Source organism: Thunnus maccoyii, chromosome 15, assembly GCF_910596095.1.
Source record: "Thunnus maccoyii chromosome 15, fThuMac1.1, whole genome shotgun sequence".
Classification (NCBI taxonomy): Eukaryota; Metazoa; Chordata; class Actinopteri; order Scombriformes; family Scombridae; genus Thunnus; species Thunnus maccoyii.
The window spans coordinates 29,588,956-29,616,430 of NC_056547.1; the positions used below are offsets into that span (position 1 = coordinate 29,588,956).

At 39.6% G+C, this 27,475-nt stretch overlaps 1 protein-coding gene across 3 annotated transcripts; it reads right to left on the minus strand.

Annotated features, from left to right (window-relative positions):
• Window positions 1–27,456, minus strand: smad10a (SMAD family member 10a). Of its 3 annotated transcripts, none has more exons than XM_042435443.1 (13): window positions 27,006–27,456; window positions 21,909–21,984; window positions 18,999–19,239; window positions 14,252–14,426; window positions 14,005–14,028; window positions 12,411–12,623; window positions 11,313–11,570; window positions 9,346–9,447; window positions 9,020–9,073; window positions 8,110–8,293; window positions 6,527–6,695; window positions 6,133–6,271; window positions 1–5,231 (listed from the first exon to the last, which is right to left on the minus strand). In XM_042435443.1, exons 1-13 carry the CDS (start codon window positions 27,007–27,009, stop codon window positions 5,020–5,022), a joined length of 1,851 nt encoding a protein of 616 aa, XP_042291377.1. In that variant the 5' UTR covers window positions 27,010–27,456; the 3' UTR covers window positions 1–5,019. The 3 variants fall into 3 exon arrangements, with proteins under 3 accessions (XP_042291377.1, XP_042291378.1, XP_042291376.1); XM_042435444.1 differs by having other exon boundaries at window positions 9,346–9,444; window positions 18,999–19,242; XM_042435442.1 differs by having other exon boundaries at window positions 18,999–19,242.
• Between the last annotated feature and the right edge of the window lie 19 nt (window positions 27,457–27,475).

The following is a 27,475-nucleotide window of genomic DNA, read 5'->3' on the forward strand; positions in this document are numbered from 1 at the left end:
ACTCATTGGTACATTTATTCACATTTTGATCTGGATCAAGAACAATATACCCAGTATAGCACAGTTCTGATTTGTCCAAAGATTTGAGCTTGTGACATTGATTATACTGTACCATTTATTTAGTCACATCTGGTGTATGCCAGAACACTGCCAGACTCATCTTAGTATCTAAGACCAAGTTGACAGCACGCCTGCTTGGAGCAGTTTATTAGAACTCTGGTGTATCATTATCAATCACTGGTGACCTAAAGGACTATACATGTATACAGTAATATATACATCCAGGCTGTGCAGTGTGCTGGCCTATGGCAGTAAAGGATAGGTTTGTATTTTTAAGTCTTTATACAATATGCATATGATGAAAGAGTTAAGGGTGACTGAAGTGATTCCTTCCCAGTCCTCCTGTGCAAAATACATTCTAAGCTCAGCTGAGGAGAATAGGAGGCTGCAGCAGTCTGACGGTGCTGCCTCACTGTACGCCACCAATTCATATAAACTGGCGTCCTTCCTGCCCCGCCAGTCGCACAGCTGGTACACATGGCTGTTCAGAAAGTCGCTGGTGCTGCAGCTTGATTGGCTTGTCTTGATGTGAGCACCGTTTGAATTTTTGAATTTGTCCCGCCAGCTTGGTGCGTGTTGCCAGGTATCCCAGCATGCTTTGTGCAGTGAATTACTCACTTCCCATGGTCAGTCGCGTACAGTGGGGCAGCACCGTGAGTTAGACAAATCAAGTGGGTGTTTTCATCACATGTAGGGTTTATTGCTCATGTTTTGCTCTGGCAACAAACCTACATTCATCTACTAGAAAATATTCCTCTGCAGCAGCGTTACATCCCAGAAACACTGTCAGTGGAGACACAAAGAGGGTATTTTGTTCTAAAAAGACAGACTTTGGAAGATATTTACCACTTTTGATTTGACTAAGTCTGACTGCTGAAATCTCAGCTTGGAATGCATTTTTACACAGAACGAAGACGAGGATTTGTCCTCCACCTCTTCCATTGGAGTCACTCTACAACAGGATCATAGCCAGTAGGGGCAGAAGGGATAACTCTTTAAATATATACAGTATGTGGCAGCTGAGTTTTGCTTTAAAATAGACTTCAAAAATCCAAAGCTATACTTAATTATTCTTTAATGTGAGTGGGAACAATGAAACAGCAGCTCAAGTTTGATATTTCTTCATGCATCTTGTGAAAACTTGCCTTCAAAGAAGGGGTGGTGAGTCAAACAAGAAACTGCATTAGAAATTGATGGAATGTCTGGATGGTTTAACTAATCCAGGTCAAGTTCATTCTCACCCACATAACCTAATATTGGATTATAGTGTTCTCGTATTTGGAATAAAGACCACATGTGTAGAGAGAGAGAGAGAAGCAGTCATATGATTGGCTGAGTGCTGACCAGCTGGCACTAAGGCTACAGAAGGACATTTAAAGATGAGCAACAACCTCTAACATATTCTGACAATGCAAAGAAACTCTTCTGAAACTAGTTTAATTGGTTCTTTTTTGAAGTGCACTGATTTTATTTTGTTATATATTTTATCAATTATAGTTATGGGTTATTCTATATTGTGAACATTTGTTCTCATCTGAGATGATCATTACTATTTCAACATGTTCTCATTAGGCCTTTAAGAAAAGGAGTCATTTGTGTCTGAAAATGACGATGTTTGCCGTTCACCTTCAACCTTTAGTCTTGTTCAACTGTGTTTGTTACTTTTGCACAACACAAAATATACAACAACATAAAATAGATACGCTTAAAAAAGACTGTTAGCTGTTAAAAGTTAACTAAATTCAAACTTTCTGACTGTTGGAAACAGAAAAGCTGACATTTCACTATGACTTTATGATGGGGTATTGTCATTTGAACAGTAAAATCTATGAACTGTACTTGCATCACAAGGACGGACTGTTTTTACCTGGATTGAAACAAATGGTTTTAAATTGGAACTAGAGAAGGAGCATTTCCTGAAGAAAAGGTGTGATTGCTGTCAGCTGATCAGTTTGATTTATCATTGATGGGTTTTGCAGTAGATTGGTGTTATATGCATTTCAAGTGGTCAATGTAGTTTAACATTTGGGTGACTTATATTTACATTTGAATGCAGCTATTTGTCTGTTATCCATCCCATAAACTCTAAATAGAATTGCTAGAATTATGTGTTCCATCACACTTCATTTGCATGTTGAAGTAAATATTTGGAAACTGTAAATGATACCTCTTATTAGCACACTGGAAGTGAAAACAGCTCATTAGCTTGACGTACGTTATATGTCAAATTATGTGTTAAGTGTTGTAATCATGAGTTAATTAAGTGGTGATATATAGAGATTGAAAGTTGTAAATTTGAATGGAGTTTCCACTGCATTATATGTAAGGGCTTCATAATGGTCAATGAAGCCCTTATATACACTGGGAGTGGACTGGGCTTCATTGACTGTCATGTATTTTAGAACTCTATACAAGTCATCATTATGAAAGTGTGCATGTTTGATCAGCATGTCATACAGAGCATTTTAAAATTTGACTGGAGTTTCTACTGTACGCAGTGGCTGACATAAATACAATGGTAGTCTGTATTTTTATTTAAACGTTAATAAATCAAAAAGTATAAGTAGTATCAATAACAAAAGTCATGGCATAAATCTACAATGAATTCTGCACGGGTTGACATATGGAATGTCTTTGTTGCATAAGAATTGTAGGAGATAGGTCAAAAAAATGCATTAAATCAAATGCATTACGTCATCAAGTATGCAAATTTATGCAATGAATTTGTATAAATCTACACATAATTCCGCACAGTTTGATATAAGAACGATACATGTCAGTTGAATGGTTTGAGTTACAGACGAGCTAAGAAACGTACAGAATAATAATAATAATAATGTATGCAAGAGGACATGAGTGCCAGAGTCAATACGTTTATCAACTAGAGGTAAATGATTTAAGTGAGACAGTATATCAAACACAGTCCAGTGAAATTCAGCTATGTAATAATCACTTCTTAATCTGGAAAAAAAAATCACTCACGGTATAACCAGCCTAACTCATGGTTCAGACAGAGACACCCCAGGTGACCTGAACTGATGCAAATATGTATCCACACCAGTTGAAAATGATTCAACTTGAGTGAAATACTTGCGCATATTGCAGGGCTTTATCAATGTACCTTAACCTGAAGCGAATCTGTCTGAACACACAAATAACTGATTGCATATCAAACGTGTAGTGTGGACACTGGAAACATTATGGAGCACAATGTAGGACAAAATAGTACTGGTAACAATAACGCAAAAACACACAAAATTACACTTATGTCCATGAATCTGTTGCCCCAGTGCATGCTGGGAGGCTTCCCAACATACCTGCCTCATGATCAGTACTCAGCCAATCAGATGAATACTGATGATGGTTTCAACTCTCTACTCACGTTGCCTTTATTTCAAGATAACTTCAGTTAAATGAGAATTCATAGGATCTGTTTAGCCTGGATAAGTTCAGCCATGATTAAAGAGCAGGACGTTGTTCTCTCATGGCAAAACACATGGACCTAGCGGCAGAAACAACCCAGAGTTCAAATAAACTGCTAGGAACAGGCACACGATACCACAGATGATCTCCTAACAGAACAGGTCAGACCAGGAGAACAGAAAGGCACTGGTGTCACATGCACAGGTTGGAGCTGAATGTTTGGTCTGACCATATAAGCACTCAGGCTTCTGTCTCTGGAGTGGCTGGTGGCTGTTTTTACTCTACAACCATTAGAAGTTACTGTAACCGTCTTTCACAAGTCAATTAAGCTGTAAAACTGTAAAGTGTAACTAATATTCCAAAGTAACAAATATCAGTTAATGTATCCAGTACTGCCAGTAATAAACTGAAATAAATATAAAACCTAGTAAATAGAGCGTTGCAGTCAGGATCCTATCAGAGGGATTTATTATTAGCACTTTCTATTAGTTTTAGTGACTCCTCCTAACTTGACTTCAGCCTGTCAGCGATGAAGAGAGTGTGTGCGGTTTAGGCGGAAAACTAGTTATGCACTGTAGTTATGAGGTATTCTGGCTTTGGTGATTTGCACCAACCATTTGGTTACATACAGGGTAGCACTGTTTCATTACAAAGAACGACAACACTACTTTAAAGCTAAATGTTTTTGGTGTTTTAGTCTTTTGGTATAAAAATAATATAACTTGAGCTGAGCGTAATAAGAGAGCTAACCAGTTATTGATGCTAACAGTTGGAGTTTAGATCAACAGACAGTGAAGAGCACAGTACGAGCACAGAGATGACATAACACTGGATCCCTAATCCATATTTATACATCAGTTCTGTTGTTCATAAGACATAAAGAGAACTGTCAGGCTGTTTGTCTTCAGTGTGGATTTACTGACAGCATGTTCCAGAGGTATGCAGTTAGTTATCTAGAGTGTTTTTGACTCCTGGATGTTCAGCTGCCTGTGCAGCCAAATCATGCATGATTTTTACATGTCTGTGTGTATTCCATTAATGAATGTGCACAATGCTTCTACAATTAGAAGAAATCCAAAGTGCATATAGGGGAACTGGATTTCTGAAACATCCCTGGATTTCTACAGTGCATACAAATGTCTTTAGGACAGAGACAAATTGGTCAGAACACAAAGTCAAAATCTTTACCTTCAGAGATCCAACTCCCGTGTGTTGAGAGTTGAGATTGTAGAGAGTAAAGCATTAGAAAAATCCCAAAGACATCAGCAGTTTTATGTCTGTCTGGCCACAGACGTTTTGGTTAGAGTGTGCGTGTGCATGTGTGTGTCTGTGACAGCATGAGTGATGTGTGTACATTGATTGTTACAAGCATAATGTGTTGTTGGTCGTTTATGTTTTCTGTGTGTTTTTGATTGGTTTTCCTTGTGTATCAATTAGATAGCATATTTGGCCTGAAGCAAAAATATTCAAACGTGTGTGTGTCTGTGTGCGCACATTCATAGAATCCAGATTGGAATTTGAATATGGTCTTCGTCCTCAGTTAGCAGGCCCTGGATCTGCCAATGGCATAGTGTGCAACACCTCATCCAGAAGCTGTAGAGCGCGGTGCAGGTGGACCTCCACCCAGCAGGGGGTGTGTTTGATGCTCTGCCGGGGGTAGTCAGGCCCCCAGCCCTTCACGAAGCTGAGCCGCAGGATACACAGTCGCCTCAGGTCGTCCACACCGATCCCTGCTGCTGCAGACAGACCTGCCGGTGAACAAGAGACTGAAATCAGACATACACTATCTGATGGTCCTCCTTTTCTTTTTGGCAGTTTTGCCTTTGTTGGACAGGGGATAGTGAGGAGGCAGACAGGAAACAAGGGGAGAGAGGTGAGTATGACATGCAACAAAGGTCCCTGGCTGGATTCAAAGCAGGGACGTCGTGGTTGTGTGGCATGCACAGTAACCATTCAGCTAACAGGGCACTCCGTCACAGTCATTCCCCATCAAATCACACAGAAAAGTTCATTCTGTCACTGACTGATTCTTAATGAATGATTGATTGATAATCGATCATTCCTACAGTAACAAGTGGACATGGCTGACCAGGTAACCCCTCATTTAATAACACATGTACATTTCTAACATGTAAAACACATTTCACATGTTTATTACATGTGGAGCAGCATTTAGTTACATGTAGACATTTCATATGTGATGAATTCACACGTATGCTCATGTGGTTTACAAACAGCAACTTTGAGCCAGTTCTAGATGTTGGTATAAGTGTGAGCAACAGTCACACACACACACACACACACACACACATACACACACACAATTAACCTCCGTATGTATTTATTCTCAACTTTTATAATGTAGTCACTATATTTAGATGTTTGTTTTTGATGCACACAGAAAGAAAAGGGAGAAGTCATGAGCCATCACCTCGTTACAGTATATTATCATTATTTAACCAGTAACCAATCTTCTACACCATAGCAGCAGTACATAGTACATATAACATAGAAATCCCAAAAAGTATAATGCAAGCTTAAAATAAAGACTACATATACACATGCTTCAGCACAGTGCATTTTGCATTTCAAATTGGCTTCCATCATGTATTGTAAATGTCAAATGTGCAAAGTGTCAACATTACTTACTGACTGCAGGTGCGATGCCTCCGACGCTGCCTGGACCGGGAATATTTCCTGCCACAGCAGCCGCCTGTGCAGCAGCTGCAGCCTGAGCTGTCGCTGCCTGCTGCTGCATCTGTCTGTGGCACTGCCGCAGGTCAAACACCTAACCAAGACACAAGCAGCTTACACTTCAACAGCCTGACGACGCACAGTACCATTCATTATTCAATAACACTTTACAATACGATGCATTCAGCTACCTGTTTGCATCTAATAATGGCTACATTCAAGGAAGTGTATCATGAGCCCAATGCTGGCTACTGCTGTTCTTAAATAAACACAACAGTTAAACAGTTTGAAAACAGAGAACATATATGAGTCTAAAAATGTGATGAATGTGTGGGAGCTGGATTCAGACCTTGATGTAGGCTCCAGGGTAGATCTTGTGCACAGCATCACCTGGTGCTCGGCCCGCCTCCCTGTCGAGGTAGTAGCTCTGTACAAACACAGCGTGGTCACTCATACAGCGCATCCACACATCACCCTCTCCGCGACACTCCAGCTGCACCCCTTTACCTATGTGTAACCTGGAACACACAGAAAAAACATCAGCACAAACAGAGCTGAAACAACAACTGCTCTGACATTATTAGGTTACCTTGCCAGTCAGCTGGATACGCAAGATCACTACATCATGAGATCTTGGCAGGATCCATCTCGTCCTGCTTCAAGTTATATGTGATCTTGAGAATCTAGCTGCCTTGCAAGGTATGACGGTGATAAACGCTGACAGACAGATGGTTCATCCAATCATCTGCCAAGTATTTTTTTGAAAGTGCCTGCCCTTTTCACAGTTTCCAGGACAGCTTCTCTCTTGTTGTAACAAACCATCTGGTGCATCAGGTTAATTATTAGAGCCACTGTCAAAAAATCAGACGTTTCAGGAATACAGGTGTATAATTTGAGAAAAAGGTAAAGTTATGACAATAAGGCTGTAATTATTAAAATGCATAATATTACAAAAATAAAGAGGAAAAGTCTCAATATTATGGGGAAAAGATACATGTATGTTTATATATTAGGATTCAGTTGGGCAGATTGGATTACATGTGCGTGTTTTAGTATATCCTGACTGTTACTATTTGTATTGAATGTCATTATCTTAAGAGCAGCATAGAGCTCTGTTGTGTCTGTCTCAGCTGTGCCACCTCCTGCCCTTCTGCTCAGTGTGATGAATGACACTCAACCACAGGGTCTGTCAGACAGAGCGCTGTGAGCGAGATACCAGAGGATCCTGTTCACACTATGCACACAATACTGTACTGCTGCCATGTGTGATGAGTCTAGCTGCATTCATATTATTGTAAGTTATAAAGCCCGCTGACTTTCACTCCTTTTCTAAAAGATTTTTTTTGGGGGGGGCATTTTTGCCTTTATTGTGCAGTTGACAGTGAAGTGACAGACAGGAAACAAGGGGAGAAAGAATCCATTAAAACTTCACTCCTGTAATATTATGCTTTTACTGTGGGAAAATTATAACTTTATTCCTGTAAGGGCACTAAGGCCCCTAAAGGTCTCAGCATGCTTCAAACTAAGTGCTTGTTGGAAAGTCCTCAACAGCTCTCTGATGCCTGTGAAATGAACTATTCCATCCACTTTACACAGTGATTGGACAGGGTTGTGTGACAGTAGGCGCCTTTGAACTTCTCTCAAGTTCTCTTTTTTGATGTCTGACAGCAGGCTTTTCACTGTGCTGTTCCTAACAGCTAGAAATACGTATGTCACAGGACAACATGTCATTTCTTTAAAGCATACGGAGACCTTATATCTGTCGTACTGACACTGTCTCATCTCAAACTGTAAGATTCATAAAGGTTGTTGCTTTTGCCCTATTACTGCATTGATTTAATAAACATGATAAACATGTGTTTGGTGATGAGGTGTGATGTTAAATGTATTTATGAGATGGAGTAACAGAATGTTTGATTTCACCACACACACCTGGCTCTCTCGCTGGCATCTGTGCGATGGACGTTACTCAGCTGGCCGAGGCAGAAGCGGTCGCCTCCTGACGGGTCAACATAACCATCCACAGTCACTACAGGACAGCTGGAGGGCACCTTGAACATCTCACCCACCTGAACGTCCATTTCAAAGTAGGAGATAGAGCACCAAAACTCTGGTCCTGCAATGACAACAGAGCAGACAGTGTGTGACAGACTGGCCATTACCAATGTCTGAAATATCACTTTTATTGTTTATGGTGAACATCTGTGAAGACACCTTGGAGATTTGGAGTTTTCAGTTCACTTGAGTAGGTGTTTGTCGTGTGCGTCTATTTTATTTGTATGAAATAAGAAAATGCATTCAAGAAATTCAGTCAAAGCACTCAAAGGTTGTAAAACATTTCAATTTCTCAAAACTCAAAACAATTTATCTACCATTTTACAGCTGCAACAGTAGTTTACAGCCAGTGGTGTGCTGGCATACTGGGACTAATTCTGGTGGGCTGTCAGAAAAATACAATTTTCAGAAAAATACATCTGTTTTTACCGGCCCTCTCTGTGTGCCTGTCATTCGGAGTGTGTATGAGAGTGTGCTGCTCAGCTGTGATTAGCTGAGCGCCCCCCTTTACTCTCACTGCCAGAAGGGGGAGACAAAAACCCCGCACTCCAGCTTTAAGATACCAAGACCTTAAGGAACACCATAGGAAAAATGTATGCTGTGGTTTGGTACCAGTGGATGGCTTAGGTCATCTAGTTTCATATGATACCAGTAGCTAGCTTTAAAACTGAGCCAGCCACAGCCTCTGAAAGACAGTAATGTCGGCCAAGGACACGGCATCCTTGTTGAGTTTAAGAGGTTAATGTCTCAATCTGACACGATACAATCAAGATAAACTGTCTCTTACCTGGATGATTGGACACAGAAGGAGGGAAAGAGGTTGAACCGTGATGCTGAGACCCTGAAAAACAGATGTAGGAGTAGATTAGTCTGAAGCAGAAAAACAAACAAAGAAAAAACAAACACTCAGCACTATTGTAGAGCTGTATGCTGCACTGAATTTTTTTTTTAACTGATTTGACAATTTGTGGGTGGTGGAGGAGTGTGCATGCAAGTTTTATAAGCATACCACAGGCATTAAGATCTATAAAAGCTATTTCACTCTGACATAATCTTTGCACTAATACCTTCATATAAAAACAAACAAAAAACACAGGTTTTGAAGAATCTTACAGTGGTGGTTTGGATGATGGAGGGGAGGTTGTTGGTGACCACGCCCATTCTGCAGGGGTCCTATTGGAGCATAGGAGGCTGTGCTGCTGCCTGTCCAAACTGCTGAATTACAGGAAAGTAAAAGATGACTCATGTTAGGTGTTAAAATACAGTACAATAATCACTCAGTATATTACTTATTATAATTATACTATTGTAGCGATTGTTAAGATGCTTGTTGAGTGGAGAGTGATCAATACTAAAATGATCATTCATCATGGTACTTTGACTTGTATTATCATGCAGTGTGTTTACATGCACTTGTTTACAGTTGGTTTTCTCCAGAAAGTCATGTCAACAAGAAAGCTGCTTTCTGTAATGGGAGTATTGAATCAGAGTAAACCTGGTTTCCACACAGGTAGATTTTTACTCCCTGGAGAACACTGATTTCTCTGCCATGTGTATGTGTAACCAGGTTTCTAAAGTAAGCATGTGCACAATAACAGACTGCAGACAGAGAAAGCACGGCGCCAAGCAGCTGGATGAAAGCAGAGATCATTACGCGCAGTGAAGCATCCTTGTATCTAAAATAATAGCATCCCGAGTCTGACTGAAACTAAAACAAAGTAGCCTGTAGATATCTAAATAAGTCCGTTTCCATCACTGAACATTTGACTGTTGAATTCAGACACATCTGTCTCTCATCGTGCTGTCTGGCTGCTCCAACGCATGATGCACTGGATTTATAACACAAGACAAAACCAGAGTGTCATTGCAAAATGGAATGCAGCACAATTATCTTTTTATCTCAATTATCTTGTTTTCATAATCGTTGGAAGCCAAAATTGATATTGAAAATAAAATTGGATTAATCACCCAGCCCTCTAACTCTAACTGTAGTTATGTACTGATTTCTAGATAATGCTCCTGAAATGAAGAATTTTGACAAGATTACACCCCAATTCCATGTAAATGTACACACTTTATAACATATTAATATTATAAACATAAAGAAACATTTCTTCTCACAGAGATCTAGACACTCTCTAGAGGAAAACTTTTGCAAAACTTTATATGAGCAAAGATTCAGAATGAAATTGAAAGTTAATATGATTACATTGATTATGCAGTAATTTACAGTGCTGAACCTAAACATTGGCTATAAGATGCAGTCGCCTCTAGTTAAATCAAAACACATGAACCCATGACTTGAATGGTAACCAAGACCATGTTGAGCAGCTTTCCTACCAGAAACTGTGTCATATTTCTGATTAGCATGCTCTATAATCATATTTTGTAGGTATTTATGATACCATATACTTGTTAATATGGTTTGATTCACTGCATTTCAGGTCTGAAACATGAGTCTACAGCCATGCTATCAGCTCTGTGAGGCTGTACTTTTGCACAACGGTGCTTTGAGCTAAATGCTAATGTCAGCATGCTACCATGCTCACAGGGACAATGCTAACATGCTGATGTTTTGCAGGCATAATGTTTAGCATGTTCACCATCTTAGTTTTCTGTATTAGCATGCTAAAATTTGTTAATTAGCACAAACACAAAGTGCAGCTGAGGCTGATGGGAACATAAACCAGCGTATTTAAAAATTTTAAAATGTTGACCTGATGAAAAGTCAAAGGATCACAACAATGAATTCATCCAGAGAGGAACATGAATGTCTTTATCAAATTTCATGGCAATCCATCCGCTAGTTGTCGAGACATTTCACTGACAACCAAATGCTAACCTCATGGTGGCACTAGAGGAGAAGGAGCTTCCCATGGACTGTAGAATGTTTCCTTTAAAACGTTTTGCTTTATTGCAGTTATAAAAAGGTCAAAACTAAATTTACACCCAATACCTAACCTGCACAGGTAATAGCACTTACAACAGGGTGAATGTTAATATATTTCTTATGGTTAAATATCCATGTATAAGTACATGTGACAGGTGTGCAGGCATGTACTGTGTGTGTGTGAACTCACTGTGGAAGGCAGCCTGACTCTGAGAGTGTTTATTGCTGCTGTACCCGTTCTGTCCATGGGTGTGAGGAGGAGGTAGGGAGGGTTGTTGTGGGTGTGGGGGTTGCGGGGGTTGTTGGGAACCCTGTTGCTGAGGAGGGGTTTGAGTTGGGGTTGGGGGACGTGGTGCTGGAGTCATGACTTGAGCCTGTGGAGACGCAGTTTGGAGACGGCTGTCACCATGACCGCCCTGCAGTGGTAGCATGGAGCCAGAGCCGGACACTGCAAGAGATGAACCGAGGAACACGTCAGGCCTGACTTATACACAGTATTTGTACTGAGAAATGTCTGCTCTGAGGTATAGGTGTTTGAAAGCCCAAATTCAAACAAACAAACAAATCCATTAGTCCAACAAGCAAAAAAAACCCTGTAACTACTGATTCCTAATAATTTGCCAATACTGTACCATGTTTCTGAATATTTATATATATATATATATTATATATATCTGAACCCATACCCTTACATGGAATGCATTTTCTGCCACGATCCAATTAAATGCTCATTTTTAAAGCTGCATTGATTCTTTGCCACCTGGGGGCAGCAGAAGAAGCTGTAAACTTCTAATGTTGGTATGATGAACACACTGGTGAACAGCTGCCTATTTAAACTTCCATCAAATACAACATTAGCTTTCATGTTTGTGTTAGCCTGAAACATTTTTCCAGTTGTCCATCTCATGCATGTCTGATGGAACAGACACACTTCTACTTCAATTAATACAGCTGTCCACACAGGCTATGTTTCAGCTCACGCTTCACGCACAGAAAACAACCAAAATGTTTTTTTATGCTTCAGGCATATTTTCCTCTGTTTTCCTCTATTTAACTACAGTCATTATGTGTTGGGCTCTGAGTGCTACTACAACATGTGTGACCTACACTCGGTACTGTGCTTCTGTACATGCAGAGGATCTGAACACATCAGATTACACACAGTCCTTTGATCCATTGTAACATTATTCAAACTTCAAACAATGAACGTTCATGTAATAATTATTGGAAAAGTCGAATACTAAAAAGCCAGCCACAGTGATAAAATCATCTAATAATGAATACAGACCTTTGGGTGAGACAGGCAGGTTAGTGTATCTGGTGACAGGTGGGGGTCCGTGGGGCTCGGAGGACATCTGTGGGGGAGGCAGGGGCTGGCCGTAGTGGTCTGGAGGAGGCAGCTTCAGGGCCACTTGGTGGTCAGACAGAGGCATGCCAGGTGGGAGGTCCATCTGTATACAGTCATGGATGTATTCCTCTTTGATCAGCCCGCCTGGTGGTGCTGTAGGGAGCAGGAGGAGGTTAGGGTGGGTGAAGGACCACTGCAGGGTATTGCATCTAAAGGCCAGGTTGAAAACAATCAGCCAGGTCCTGAATATCACTAGTGCTCAGGTAATTAACACTCCAACAGTCTAATGAAAAGGCCATTATTGGTTATTTATAGCCATGTAAGGACCTTATTAACATAACTGTGCAGCCAGGTTACTGCTGTGACACTAGAGACTTTACAGTATCACATGGATGTATTTCTGATGATTACTTTTCAAAACTATATAGATTCCAACTGATTTTTTATTTCTACAAGGTTAGAGAGCTATCAAATTAATGATAAAGCTTGCTGCACAAATGTAAGTGACATAACTGTTGTTAGTGGGAAGTGAGAGAGAAGTATTTCAATCAGACTAGTGACCACCAAACTACACAGACTGGAATCCCCTCCGGGACACACTGCTGTGAAATGCATTGCTGTGTTCTTAAATCTAAACACTGTGACCACACACTTTCCCCCCTGTGGTTAGGACAGAGTACCTGAGGCTGTGCTTTGTCTCATACACCTTGTGGTTGAGAAAAGTATAAGCTGCAACTGAAGGAAGGAAAGTGGTCTATTAAGAGTTTCCTGGTGAGTTTGTAACACCGCTCATCTATCATCTCTGTCATTCAGATATAGGTATCTGTTCCTTATGACAGGACCACTTCTATTTATCAACTGGCCTATAGACTGTCAGTGCTGGAGAACAGTGCTGAGTTGGAAAATAAGTGACATCAGAAAACAGTGATTTCTGCATTACTGATGGATTTCATTTTGCACTTGAAGCCTTAATTCATGTCCATCATGAGAGTAAGGAATTCTCACAACCTCTTCTCACATCTCACATAAGCATAGAAAGGCATTAAGTTGTCATTTAATTCCTACTTGCCTACATGCTGTACTTTTTAAAGTCTATTTAACCCGCACCACAGGCGCACAGAAAAGCTTCTTTTATCTGACATGAGAAGAATTTCTTATTCACACATAAGACCGACGAGCAAACTTACCATCACATTTATTTAACAAGGTGCATGTCTGAAAGAGGCTTTAGCTTTAACTCACCCTGCTTTAAGTATGGCCCACCTCATTCTCAATTCTCAGCAGCTTTTTCAACATCACCCCTATGCTGCCTCAGGTTGGCTAGCCAGTTTAAACTAATATATATACACAAACTTATAAGCCACGGTGCTTTATTGTGTCTTAACCTTGTGTATGTACGACTGCATTGAGACGCTTGACTTGAAATGAAATGAAATTCTTGGTCTGTCTTTTGCACAGGGAGGTCAACATGTCTGACAGTGTGATCACATGAGTACATTTCAATCATGATGTGCTGCTGTAGGATGGAACTCACCTGTATTTTGGAGGCTGAGACCAACTGCCAGAGAGGACAGAGAGAACCAGAAAGGAAAACATGAAAACTTAAAGACATCATACAGAAATTGAAGCATCAAATCAGCTCACTTCAGCAGGATGACATATATAACGTTTATGCTTACTAATATCAGTCAATGATAAAAACTTTTAGCACAGAGACAGTGAAACCTGTGAAGTCTTGATGAGAGCTGCTTTTTTTTGAAATATGAAAGCTATGAACCTACTGATGCCCGGTGACACCACCCTCTCATAATGGTAGGGGTTGACGCACACGTTGTCATACTTCAGGTCAAAGGCGTACTGGCAGAACTTGACATGCTTGAGTTCATTTTTGTGGAGGTCAGGCCAGCGCCACAGCCGTGCATAAATCACATGAGGAAAACCTTTCCTTCCTGCCACCTGAGGAGAGAGAGCACAGCATTGTCACAACACAGTTCCAACACACTCTGTACCAGCCAATGAATCTATTCCAAGGACTGTCACTCTTTTTACAGCTACTTCATTCTGGTTCCATTTGTGTTCTCAGTGCTGTGGATGTCACTCTGTGATTCAGTCATACAGCGTTTCCTATGCAAACCTTAGGGGGATAGCCTGTTATTCAGCACTGGCTTGTATCTTTGGATATATATATTTGTAATCTCACAGATGTCTACAGTCTGCTTGCTGTCTGAATGATAAAATGTTTGCCCAGGGCAAATCAACATTTAAATATAACACTTCCACAGACTGTCATAACCAGCGCAGCCCAGAAGAAGAGCAGAGCAGACGCTTCACTATGTTTCTTTGCACTGTTGTTTTGAATTTTTGGCCTCAACACTTAAACTGCTGAAAATGGCCACTCCACTTTCTACTTAAATACAGACTGGAGTTGGTTTTCCTGTGGAAGAAATGTGTGGCATAGAGAGACTGCACTGGGCCATGTGGCCCAGTAGAAAATGAAATGTGTATTTCAAAATGAGATGCTCTTTGTGAGTTCACAGAGCTCTCTGTGATGATGTGCTGTTGCAATATTAGACAACAGATGTTCTTACTGTTGGCTTAACATGTGCTAATGAGCTCTAATTTTTCTGAATATAGAATAGAGGACACAAGGACAAGCAAACACACTGCTGAGCTCCTTCATCTCAGCTCGTCACATAAGTCTATCAAGAGTCACTTTTGAGTTCATATACTGTATGAACAGTCACTTTATTATACTATCAACTGATTCTGGTCCCAGAGTGTTGTGTCCATTACAACAGTTGTTATATGCCTTTTTTCTATGTTGTCTTGTAGTTCACAAGACAATGTCACATTCACATCCCCCTCCCAACCCACCCCCAACATAAATCACCTGTGGGTTAGTGATAGTAATAAGCTTATAGTTTACAATACTGCAGATTTACAGTATTTGGGGAAAATGTGTCTGTGTTTAAATGCATTTGAAGGCACTATGAAGCAAAAACTGCCCAGTGTGAAAAGTGCTTTGTGTGGTTTCATGTACCATGAGACATGAAAAAAGCAGAACTTTGAGGTCTTATCAGACACCAGACGGCACAGTGTTTTTAATGCTATGAGACAGGATTTTACACAACAATGGCAACATAGACAGAAGAGACAGAATACACCGTTCATGTTACACAATTGTCTACCAGGATTGTGTGCTTGCATGTATTTGATTGGCCGACGCAGTGCTTTGCCAGATGACGGCACGTTGCAGTCTGACAAAAGCTTGAGTGTCTGTGCAGCTCAAAGTGATCAACTGCTGCTTTGTATCATAAATACCACTTTTATCTCTTTAGGTAACATCAATAGTTCTGTTATTGTAATAGGTGTTTATTTCCTACTATGTGCAATGAACTGTATTATCTAGCAGTAAGATGACTGATTTTCTGCTTAGAAACTGTTATAATGGGTGACTAAAGTTCTCCATGAGTCCACTTGATCCTGAGGAATCCAGACACGACTAAAAATTCAACTAAGTCTGATCGGGTCGGGTAGGATCTCACTTCACCGCCACATATTGGGTCTATTTGTCAATAAGTCCAATACCCAAGTGTATCATAATGGACGTGAGCGTACGCACTATCAGCTTTGATCATGTTTTATATCAGAGGCGAGAGGAGAAACTGTGTTCTTTATTGACATGAGGAAGAAGTTAAAAGAAAAGGAGAACAAGGAGGTAAAACCAACTGGTGCATCAGCTGTTTGCTACTGTTTTATGCAAATATGATGAGAATTAAATTCACAGATATTAAATAGCTTAGAACATTGTCTTGTCTATTTTCAACTGCTTTCCTGGCAGTTTCTCCACCTTCTCCTCTCCTCTTTAGTTTTTACAATATTAAGCTGAAGGTTATGATCACTGCACCAGCTCACAATATTAGACACCTCCCTCCTACATGCTGATATATCTGATCTTGTTTCAAACCCAACCACTATCTATCACCTGTTATTAATCCACAGTAAATGTGCCAAACTGTGTCATCAGTCATCACGAGTAATACAATTATTTGTGCACGAGGAATAAAGCAGTGGAGAGAGGCAGCAGCTCTGGGAGGCCCGATGTTAATTGTAAGTGGCTTAGAAAGAGTGTTATTCATTTTAACACCTCCTCTCTGTCCTACAAGGATCAAGACACACCTAGCTTCACTGACCTCTACTACACTCAGTGTGGAACAGTAAATCCTGTCAGCTGTCAAGGCTGCATTCCATCAGGTGACAGTTAGCAGAATAAAACAACAAATGGATTTTGTTTTGTGTTTAAAATCAACGACCCCTCCCTGTAGCGGGGGGGGGTCAGATGTCAGACCCTAAGCAGATACGAGCTACAGTGAAAGATGCTAAACTGCATGTGTGAAGGTTTAAATGATCATTCTAAAACCATTTCCACAACTATTGAAGTAATAGTCTACCCTGCTCCCTGTCAGAAAGGGACTCATGCAAGATTGGTGATAGGGTGGGGCTCAGCTCCTCCACAGCAGGGGAGAGGCCACAGTGGAGACAATGAACCAGGTGAAATGACAGATAAAGTTTTACACAAGTTGCTCAACTGCCTGTATGTTCAAGCACAGTGTTATGAACAAGCTAAAACGAAAGCTGTCTGTATGTAGCTGCTGTAAATGTTTAGCTTAGTTTGTCACTTATATTGAAACTAGTCAGATTCCTGTAAATGTAGCCCCCCCCCCTCCCTCTACCAGTGGTACCTGCTGGCAGTGAATCACAGCAGCAGCACAATGAGGAGGACAGAGGACAGTGTTCTTCATTCTTTCAAAACTTCACTCAATGTTTTGATGTCAGAAATATTTATATTTATTATTATATTTATTTTACTAACATTTTACATTTGTTTCTTTTTGTTGTTCTTTGTTGTAAACTTTGCTGTTGCTGCTCTCAAAACATATTTATTTACTTATATTTAAAATATAAATCAATTGAGATGCTGTTGTGAATTAGGATTACTTCAGGACATAATGCTTACTTCATCAGTCAGCATATTTGTTTCACTTTTCATCTTGCTAATGTCTGAGTGTACTGTGAAAAACTACAACTTGTGTTGTTTTTTTTATATATATTGTAATGATAATGGTCCAAAATGACGTGAAAATGCAAAGTTTTTAGTCAAATAGCATCAAATTTTCTCAAGGGAGAACCTCCAAACCCCCCAACTGTGTTGAGGCATTTCATTTTTTGACATTTATTTCAATGACACTTATCTGGACCTCCAGAGCCCTTCTGGTATCAAAAGCTCCAGTAAAAGATTACACACATGACTCCATGAATAAACCTATCTGGAACAAGAAGTAGTTTAAAGTTATTCCACTGCCGGCGTGTGTTAATATCGGTCCTGGCGTTGTGGGCTCTGCTCATACACAACAGCACCACTGCTGAAAAAACCCTGACCGTCATCCACCATCTTACACCATCATGTAGTGATGGGTTTGGAAATTCTATGTAAAGGGTAATAATTTGACAGTGTCCGCCATTGAATGTGTCTTTTCAGATGTGGCTGCAGGGCTGTTTTGTGTTGCAGGACCATGGTTGGCCACTGGGACAAATCTACAACGAGGCTGACTGAGAATAAAAAGATGCTTTTAGTTCACACTGCCTTATTACAAACAAATCAAGAGCTGTAGACATGGAGTCACATGGCTCGACAGGTAACTAATGTATTGAACAGTTGTGGTGATGTCATCCTGATCCATGGAGGAAAATCTAATTCTGGTGACTGACTAGCATGATATTACAGAGGTGGATAGTTAGTGTGAGGTCACTATGTTTCACTGACTTTTTAATAACTGCTCAAATACACGGCACACTCATGTGCTGACGCATCTGTGTTACCGTTTCACCAAATACATTTACTAATACAGGTCAAAAGATCGCTCTCTTGACACTTCAGATCTACTGATGGATTTAATAATGCGTTAGCTTTAGAACATAAGAATGTATACTAAAATCACACATCTACATGTTGGTCTGCTCTGCTTTCACAGCACTAACAAAACTACACCAAGGTTCACTTGGAAGTGGACTGAGACCTTCCTTATCAGACAGTCTCAGTCTGGTTGTTTCGTCTGCACCAGAGAGACAGCAGCAGCTTTCACACCAGCTTACACAAACCCAACCAAACGGACAAACCCACCAGTCCGTTTGAACTGCACCACAGGTCAGGTGTGAAAGGGTTACGGAGAGATTGATAGAATGTTGCTATCTACTGGATATATTAATGAAATAAAATATATATTCATCAACATATCTTTCCTTACTAGGTAATATTAACTGTTCTTATTTTCATTTTGGAGAATTACTATTCTAATATTCTGAATACATGAACCCTGATTATAGAATTAATTTTGAATCAAATTATAACTGCAACAGTCCAAATCATCTGTAGAAATTCCTAATTCCTAATTATCCACAGATCATTCCTAAATTCCTAAAATATGAAGATAAATGGAACTGATATCAAAGATTGTGAGGAGGACTGACCTGCAGCCGTCCATCCAGTGTCCTCTGGATGGTGACACACTTGCTGGGATGGACACCATTGGTGGTGATGGCAGTGATGAGCGAGTCCAGCTCGTCTTTCTTTTCCTTCAGCTTCTTCACCAGGCTCTCGATGGCCCGCTTGGCGAAACCCTCGTTCTCTCCACCCTGCCGGTGACACATGAGGCTGTGGACGATACTGAGGCAGGCGTCATTGCTGCTCGGAGGGTTCACCGACATGATGCTGCTGCAAGCGGACACAAGAGGAGGGCTTGTTATCTTACATGAACATATATTATCCACTCATACTGGCCCTTCATCGTACTCTGGTGTAAGGAATAGATTCTAAGTGACAAACACCCTTCTCTGGATGTAAATCTCATTTGCTGGTAGAAGGATTTTCTCAACATACATTTGTGCATCCCAGGACCAGTAGGTGTCCCAGGCATCTGTACATAGACGACTGCCTGGATCACCAAATCTCCCCCATTTGATTCCGATCATTTCACCTTATACATGTATTCATCACAAACCAAAACTAACTACATTACAGTATGATAGAAATTTATGTGGACTTTCCAAATTTTTAACACTATAGTTATGCTTTCATCACCTTTTGGATACAGATTGAAAAGGAAATTATTTCACATCTTCACTTGCTGATGTTTTCTGGCTTGTCAACTGATACATTTGGAAGCATACAGAAAAAAATATTGAAGTAGGAAAGGACTGGCATTTACATACTCCAATTTTCAGGATTAACCTCCTTAAGAATGGAAGAAAATCAATTTACTTCCCTCTGAGGCAAAGCAAATTGATTTATTCAGATATTACACATGATAAAGGACTAAGATGTTTTCAAAATTTAAAAAGTCGTTTAAATTTACCCAGGTCATCTTTCTCCACAGTATGTGCTTACAACTATGCAATCAAACACCATGGAGTCTATGACACCCGACGACTGAGTTCATCACAAATGTGTGTCTAAATGTAGGTTTTGTGTCAAATATAAAGATGAATCGGAGTACAAACATCTTCGTTTTAAAGTCATCCATAGGTATTATGTTACACCTTGCAAAAATCAGTTGCTTCTGATATCCATATGTTTTGTGAATGTCCAGAAGTGCTGTCATTTTGGGATAGGATAATGAAACCTTATTAATCTGTGTGTGTATATGTATGTGAGTAAGTAGATACTGTATGGGCAGGAATGCACATTTATTATCATTACCGCCTTTATATTCTGTTGTTTAATTAACCTTTGTGGCTCCTATCCGAGCTTAAAAGGGAACTGCAGCTATTTTAAATATCAAAGTATGTTTGGGGTGTTGGGGAGTACTGCTGCATATGTGTGTCTCCAGACGGAGCTGTGTGAAATCTGATAAATTGACACAAGTGAGGTCACTTGAGAAAGAAGTGAGGTTATAGCAGACATCTGATGGCTGTTCCTCCTCTCTGCTTGAGGCTTGTGGTCCCAGGCTACATTAGCCACTACTAGCATAACACACCTGGAGCTCCAACTAAACTGTTGCCAGTCGAGTTGAATTGTGGGTAATGTAGGTGCCAGGTTTTGACAAAAAAAAAAAGCTCAATACATGGAATAAAAAAGACAATGTTTCTGATTTTGCTGCATCACTTTTGATCTTTGACCTTTGTTATTGTCAATGTTACAAGAATAGGTGAAAGTGGAGTAATCCTTTAAAGACAGTAATAGTGAAATATAGGCTGCTAACCAAACACTGTGGGTTTAAATCCTACTGTTGGCATGGAGGATAATACAGTCAAGCAGGGAGCTGATTTATTCCATGTTGAGATGTGTTAATAATTATAATAATACATTTTATTTATAGAACCCTTTTCAAGGTACTCAAGGACGCTTTACATAAGTTAAAAGGATCATAAAAAACAACACACTAAAAGCTCAAGCTAAAACATGACAATCACACATTAGAAGCAGTTGAGTGGTGAGTTTTAAGAGGTGAGCTTGGATTAATTAGTGTTTTACTTGCTCATACTGCACTGCTGACATTCTTACAAGGTCGCCAGTTGCCTTTGGACAATGAAGCAAACCAGCATTCAAACAAAGCCCTTGAGATTATGCTTTTATACAGTGAACTGGATGTAAACGGAGATGAATGATATTTTAAATTTAATCGGGGGTGTTCCTGTGTGTTGGCTATTATTCAGTCAGACACAAACAAGTCCAAAGAAATTAGGGACAGGTAAGAAACAAGCCAAGCATCCAACCAGACAACAGGACCTTTATTTTAAAGGTTCACAGTTTTTCAAGTGTGTCTTAAAACAACAGTCAGGTGTCCATATGAACAGTGAAAGAGGTTTTCCTCGCTGTAATCATTCCTCCTGTTCATACTGGATGTTAAAAGATCCTTCAAATGTGCTTTCAATGGAAGTGATGGAGGCCAAAATCCACAGTGTGTCCACACAGTCATTTAAAAGTTGATGTGAAGCTTATATGAGGTGGATTTTGTCCCCCATCACTTACATTGTAAGTGCATTGTGAAGGGATCTTCTAATGGTCAGTGTGAACAGTGGGAATAATTATGACAAGAAAACCCTGTATCAATGTTAATTTGAGCACCTGACTGTTGTGCACACTTGAAAAATTGTGAACTTGTCCTTTATAACTCCTCAGAAAAACAAGTCAGTACTCATTTATACCAGGCAGCCATGGTAATCTTGGCTTGAAACCAGAGCAGCAGTCCCCTGGATAGTATATTTCAGGCAACTGCATGTTATATCCCACCCAGAACAAAGTCAAACTCAAATGTCCACTTTCCATTTAGTTTCCACATTAGCCACCTTTCTATTAGTTTTGGTCATTTGAAAGTATTACAGTCATTGAGAGCTAAAACACTTGGTATTGCTGTCATACATGTTTGCTGTCTTGCTTACCTGGTATTAAGTTGGTCAGCCAATGAGTGACCAGAAAGTTCACTGGGATCATGATGGCCCAACTCTGAATCAGTCCCTGTTAGTAGAGCGGGGAGACCAGGAATTAGTGGAAGCCAGTTAAGGGTGCAAATCCAACAGTTATTAGAGATGATCAGTGGTTGAAGAGTATTCAGATCCTTTACTAACGTAAATGTGGTAAATACCACATTAATACTCCATTACTCCATACTCCACAAAAATGTAACTACAGCAATTTTATTACACTTTTGAGACATAGATTAAAAAAAGGATGGCCAAAATCAAAGCTGAAGGGGCCAAGATATGCTGACTTTTAGTCCCCTTTCAAAATCCACATAACCCTAATTGGTAACGAGCCCAACCTGAGGAGACCACTCAGGTTTTTCTCAAACTTTAGAAAGCTCTTTCAGACATACACACAACATAATACAATTGTTTTCACAGGCTGAGTTTTACTCCCCATGACAACTACACCAAATTTTGTGGCAGTTTTATTGGTGGATTGTTCCTTTAAATAAATGTGCATGAGTATTACCACAAAAAATCTACTTTAGGAATCAAAAGTAATACTGCTTTTTATAGTGGTGCTTTTAAGAGTTGTATCTTATTATTACAGTATTCTCAGATACCACGCACACCACACACCACACGCACACCACACACACCACGCACACCACGCACACCACCCACACCACGCACACACCACACACCACACGCACACCACGCACACCACGCACCACACGCACACCACACACACCACGCACACCACGCACATACCACCCACACCACGCACCACCACGCACCACACGCACACCACACACCACCCACACACCATGCGCACACCACCCACACCACGCACCACACGCACACCACGCACACCACACACACCACGCACCACACACACCACACACCATGCACCACACACCACGCACCACACACACCACACACCATGCACCACACACACCACGCACACCATATTAGATACCAGATATTACTGGAGTATTATCATATATGCATTAACATGTAAGCAGAATTTTGCTGTAACTACTTTACTACTTGTGTTTACTACTTTCTAAAGTGGCACTGAATCTATAAAAAAATCATAAAATGTAATAGGCTGATCTTCTAGTGGTGAAACAATTTATCGACTGATCAATTAGTCAATCAACAGAAAATGAATCACTTTTGATAATCATTTAAGTCATTTTCAGTCATCTTTAAGCAAAAATGACAAACTTGAGTATAATTGGTTCTCTTAGTCTTCTGTGTTAGTGAACTGAATTTCTGTGTTTTGGACCGTTGGTCTCACAAAACAAGCAACTTGATAAAGTTGAGCTCTGAACTTGTGAAAGACTGAATGATTAATTGACAAAATAATTGGCATAATAATTGATAATAAAAATAAGTGTTAGTTGAAGCCCTATAACCAACGGGTACCTACAGGTGTCAAATGAATGCAGTGGAGCATAACATGGAAATACTTGTACTTGTGAGTAAATGTACTTAGTTATTTTCCACCTTTGGAAGTTACAGCTTAACATGTAACATTTACACCTCTCTGAAATGACACATTTAAGCCCTCTCTGAGGAGTTTCATTCATGACATTTCCATTTACAACCAAACATACTATACAGCGAAATTATGCTGAAACCACAAGTTGTCCTGCTACATGGCCATTTATTACAGCATTACAACTCATAGAGCCCCCCCACCCCACCACACACACACACACACACACACACACACACACACACACACACACACACACACACACACACACACACACACACACACACACCCTCCATCCATGTCCTCTTACACATACAGTTCATCATACAGACCCCAACCTCTAAAATCATTTTGATACCCAGAGGGCACCATACTTCAATTGAAAACTTGAAGTGTTATTCTCAGGAAAACAAAATTGACTGTTATCTTTCTGTCTAACACAACCCAAGCAGAACCGTTTCAAGCTATACGCTTTTTCCCATCACTGTAGGAATTGTCACTTGCAACATATGTCATTAAGACAAAAACAGAAAACATGTAGTCATCCTAATGAAATAGGTATAACATAACAGGCATGACTCCACTCTCAATAGGACGATATATTCAACACAGCAACAGGACATAGACTAAATGTGATAATAATAGAAACAAACAAACAAAAACGCTGCAAAAAATTCTTGTAGTGTATCAACTGTATAAGCACATTTCTTATTGTTTATGATTTGGATAGACTCAAAATACTTATTACTACTACTGAAAGGTTCAGACGATGGGCGAGACTTTGAGAATTTGGCTTTACTGATGTGAAGTTTCCTCAGTAAAATGAATAACTTGACAGTCTGCTGAACCTTCTGCTTTTTGTTTTTATAGTATAGTATTACATCCTTGGCTTCTAATTGAATGATTGGTTTGAGTGTCAAAATAGTCCTCAATTTTCCAGAATCCCAATGTGTATTGACATTCATAAAATACATGTTTAGTTGTTTCTTCTTCCTTTTTCCAAAATTCAAATTTTCTTTCAATTTGTTTGGGATAACGAATCTATCTGGGAGAAGTCATGTTGTTTCCCACTGAATATAAGGAAAATGGGAGTTCCACACAAATTTCCCCCGTGGAATAATTTCCCTTTTTCTGTGGAAATAATTTCTTATATTTTTATTAGTACATTAATATTTAATCTGTTAACAAAGATGGTAGGTTCCTGTAACTCTTGCCTCTCATAGTGGCATTTCATCATTGCAAGTGACAGGAAAGATTTCAGATCTGAGAAATTCCACATAGCTGAGAATTTGAGCTTCATCGTTTTGTAGGTCTGCAAGAAAAAATTATATTCCTGTCAATACAATGTTGCAAATAGAGTGATTTATTCTTTCAGGTTATGTACTCTATGTACTAATAGTTTTGTGAGGAGAGAAAGCATCATTTTGCTGCCATAAGAACCTGTTGATGAAAGTTAGACAACTGTTGTGGTAATTTTGTTGCAATTGTATTCTAAAAATATTCTGCAGTATGAAATGTCAAAAGGATTCTGGAGCTTTCAAATATTCTTTAATCCTTTTTAATGTGAAGGTATAGTCCAGTACCTCCATGTGTCCTTCACTTCTCAGGCTGCTAACATCTCCTTTTTTCAAATGATGGCATTTATTTTTCCAAATAAAATTAATTAATAAGTGTTGTTTTTTTACCCTGTTGGATAAAAAGAGAGAGGGTAGGGTAAACAAATCTAGAGATACCATCTGCTTTACTCAGAAGAACTCTGCCTAACAAGGACAAATCTCTCTGAAGCCACATTTTGGGCTTAAAATTATTTTCCTGTCGTTCAGTGAGATTTTTAGAAATATGGATTCCAAGGTATTTAATACTTTTTTAAACTGGTATATCACACATTAAAGTTTCCTTAGTGTTATACACTAAGTGTGTAGTGTTATAGACTTAAGATTTCACATTTTGATACATTAAATTTTCATTCTGATGGCAGAGAGAGGGGATGTATCTTATTGATTACTTTCTCAATTTGATGTTTGTTCTTTAAAAAAAGGACAGTGTCATCAGCTAACTGAGTTATTCTGATCTCTCTCTCAAAAATACTTAAACCTTGACAATAAAGGCAATGTAAAATATGTATTGAAAGCAATTCAGCAACTATAAGAAAGAGAAACGGAGAACTGGGACAACCTTGACGGACTGATCCGTGAACTGGAAATCTTTTAGTGGTATTTGGAAACACGCTTCATCAGTAGCTACATCGAAGATGAATGTTTTAACAAAGCCAAAGGTATGAAGTGACCTAATTAGGAACTGATGCTCCACTGTGTTGAATGCCTTTAAAAAAATCCAGAAATAAAATTAAGCATCTGATTCTACATATTCAGAGTAATCTATGAGATCAAGAATAAGCTTAATGTTACAAGTTGTATGTTGATTAGCCATAAGGCCGGTTTGAGTTTCATTTAAGATTTCACTTAAGCCTTTTCTTAAACGTCTGGCAAAGATTAGTGAGAGTATTTTATAGTCTACATTTAGTAATGTTTTATTGCTCTCCAGTTATCTATCAAAAGATGATCTTTGTCTGCTTTGGGAAACAGTGTTATTATACCCTACCCATTTCTTCATTATAACATAGAGAAAAGCAGAGTTTCAATTATATTCCAAAAACACTTATAAAATTCAATGGAAAGACCATCCATTCCTAGAGAGTTTCCTTTTTTCATTTTGTTACCAGCTTCAAATATGTCCGATTTTGAGATAGATTTATCACAATCCAATCTAAATTCATTTGATATCAGTGGAGTAAATTCTCTTACAGTATTAGTACATTTCTAACACTCTGGTTATAGTTGGAACTATATAAATGAGAATGGCGTGATTCCCTACATCAGGAGGATTGGAATTTATAGTTATCTATTTTTAAAGATGTCACATTATTTCTCTTATAATGTATTTTTTCCAATGCAAAAAATAGCTTGTATTCCTCTCACCTTCCTCCAGCCATTTTGCTCTAGAACGTATAAAGGCTATTTTGTCATATTAATATATAATTGGTCTATTTCTTCTTTCAGACTTGACAATTTTGATTCTTCCTCTACTGTAAGAGTTCCTTTGTTTATTAAGGTATTAGTTCTTTTATAGTTTCAATTTCTTGGCTATACATTCACTTCTCTGACCCCATATTGGTCATCATGCGTCACGAAGTCCGCCGTCTCAACATGTTCAACAACCAGCGTACATAGTAAATAAATACATACATGACACATAATTCATTTCTACATGGGTTCATTTGCCTGCCTGCTTAAAGTTGAACGAATAGAGGGAAATAAGACACAGGAGCTAATGAAACCGAGAAAACAGAATACAGAACACAATTTCGCCCAGTATGAACCGTAACATTGAAAGACCGAGACAGCAGGACAGCGTTTGCTGAAGATAAAAGCAGGTTACAGTAAGCAACAATTTAGCAAGCTAACGTTAATTTGACTGACTTCCACCTCATATGCTCGGTTGTCTGGTCTGGTTGGAATACTGGCGAAAGCACGAGAAACAAACGATTGAGATAAATTGTTTCTACTTACACATCAGCCGGAGTGGAGAGAAGAACTTGGACAGAAAGACCTTTGAGCTTTTCGACAATTGCCTGAAGTGCTGTACTGAGATAGCTCTACGTGTTGTATGTGTTGACCAGAGCTGGTATTTGTGTTTATTCCCCTCTGTATCAGACCTGTATATTGCTCTGTGTTTACAGGTTTGATGTTTCTGTGAATTGCTGTAATGTAATGAGCTAGTGTTTATTTTTCATATGATGTACTGCGCTAGCTTGGTGTTTCTCAGTTGTTTTATCCTTTTATCAGCCCCACTGTCTCCTCGTGCATCCTGCCTGTTCCTCTCGCGCACGCCACAATAACAATAGAGGGGAGACGTCGTGCGCGTCAGTGTCTCGACATGCTGCAGCCAATAGGCGGTCAGGTCTCACAGGGACTACCGCTCTCGACCAATCGCGTAGCGCTTCTCACAGCAGGGCCGCGAGTCAGGGTCTGTCTGGTTC

Bases quoted from the DNA above. Each gene is read 5' to 3' on its own strand.
- smad10a (XM_042435442.1), bottom strand. The intron at 11,571-12,410 runs GTCTGTATTCAT...CATCTCTTGCAG, and splicing joins CCTGCCTGTCTCACCCAAAG to TGTCCGGCTCTGGCTCCATG. The intron at 6,272-6,526 runs GTCTGAATCCAG...TGTCTTGGTTAG, and splicing joins ACCCTGGAGCCTACATCAAG to GTGTTTGACCTGCGGCAGTG.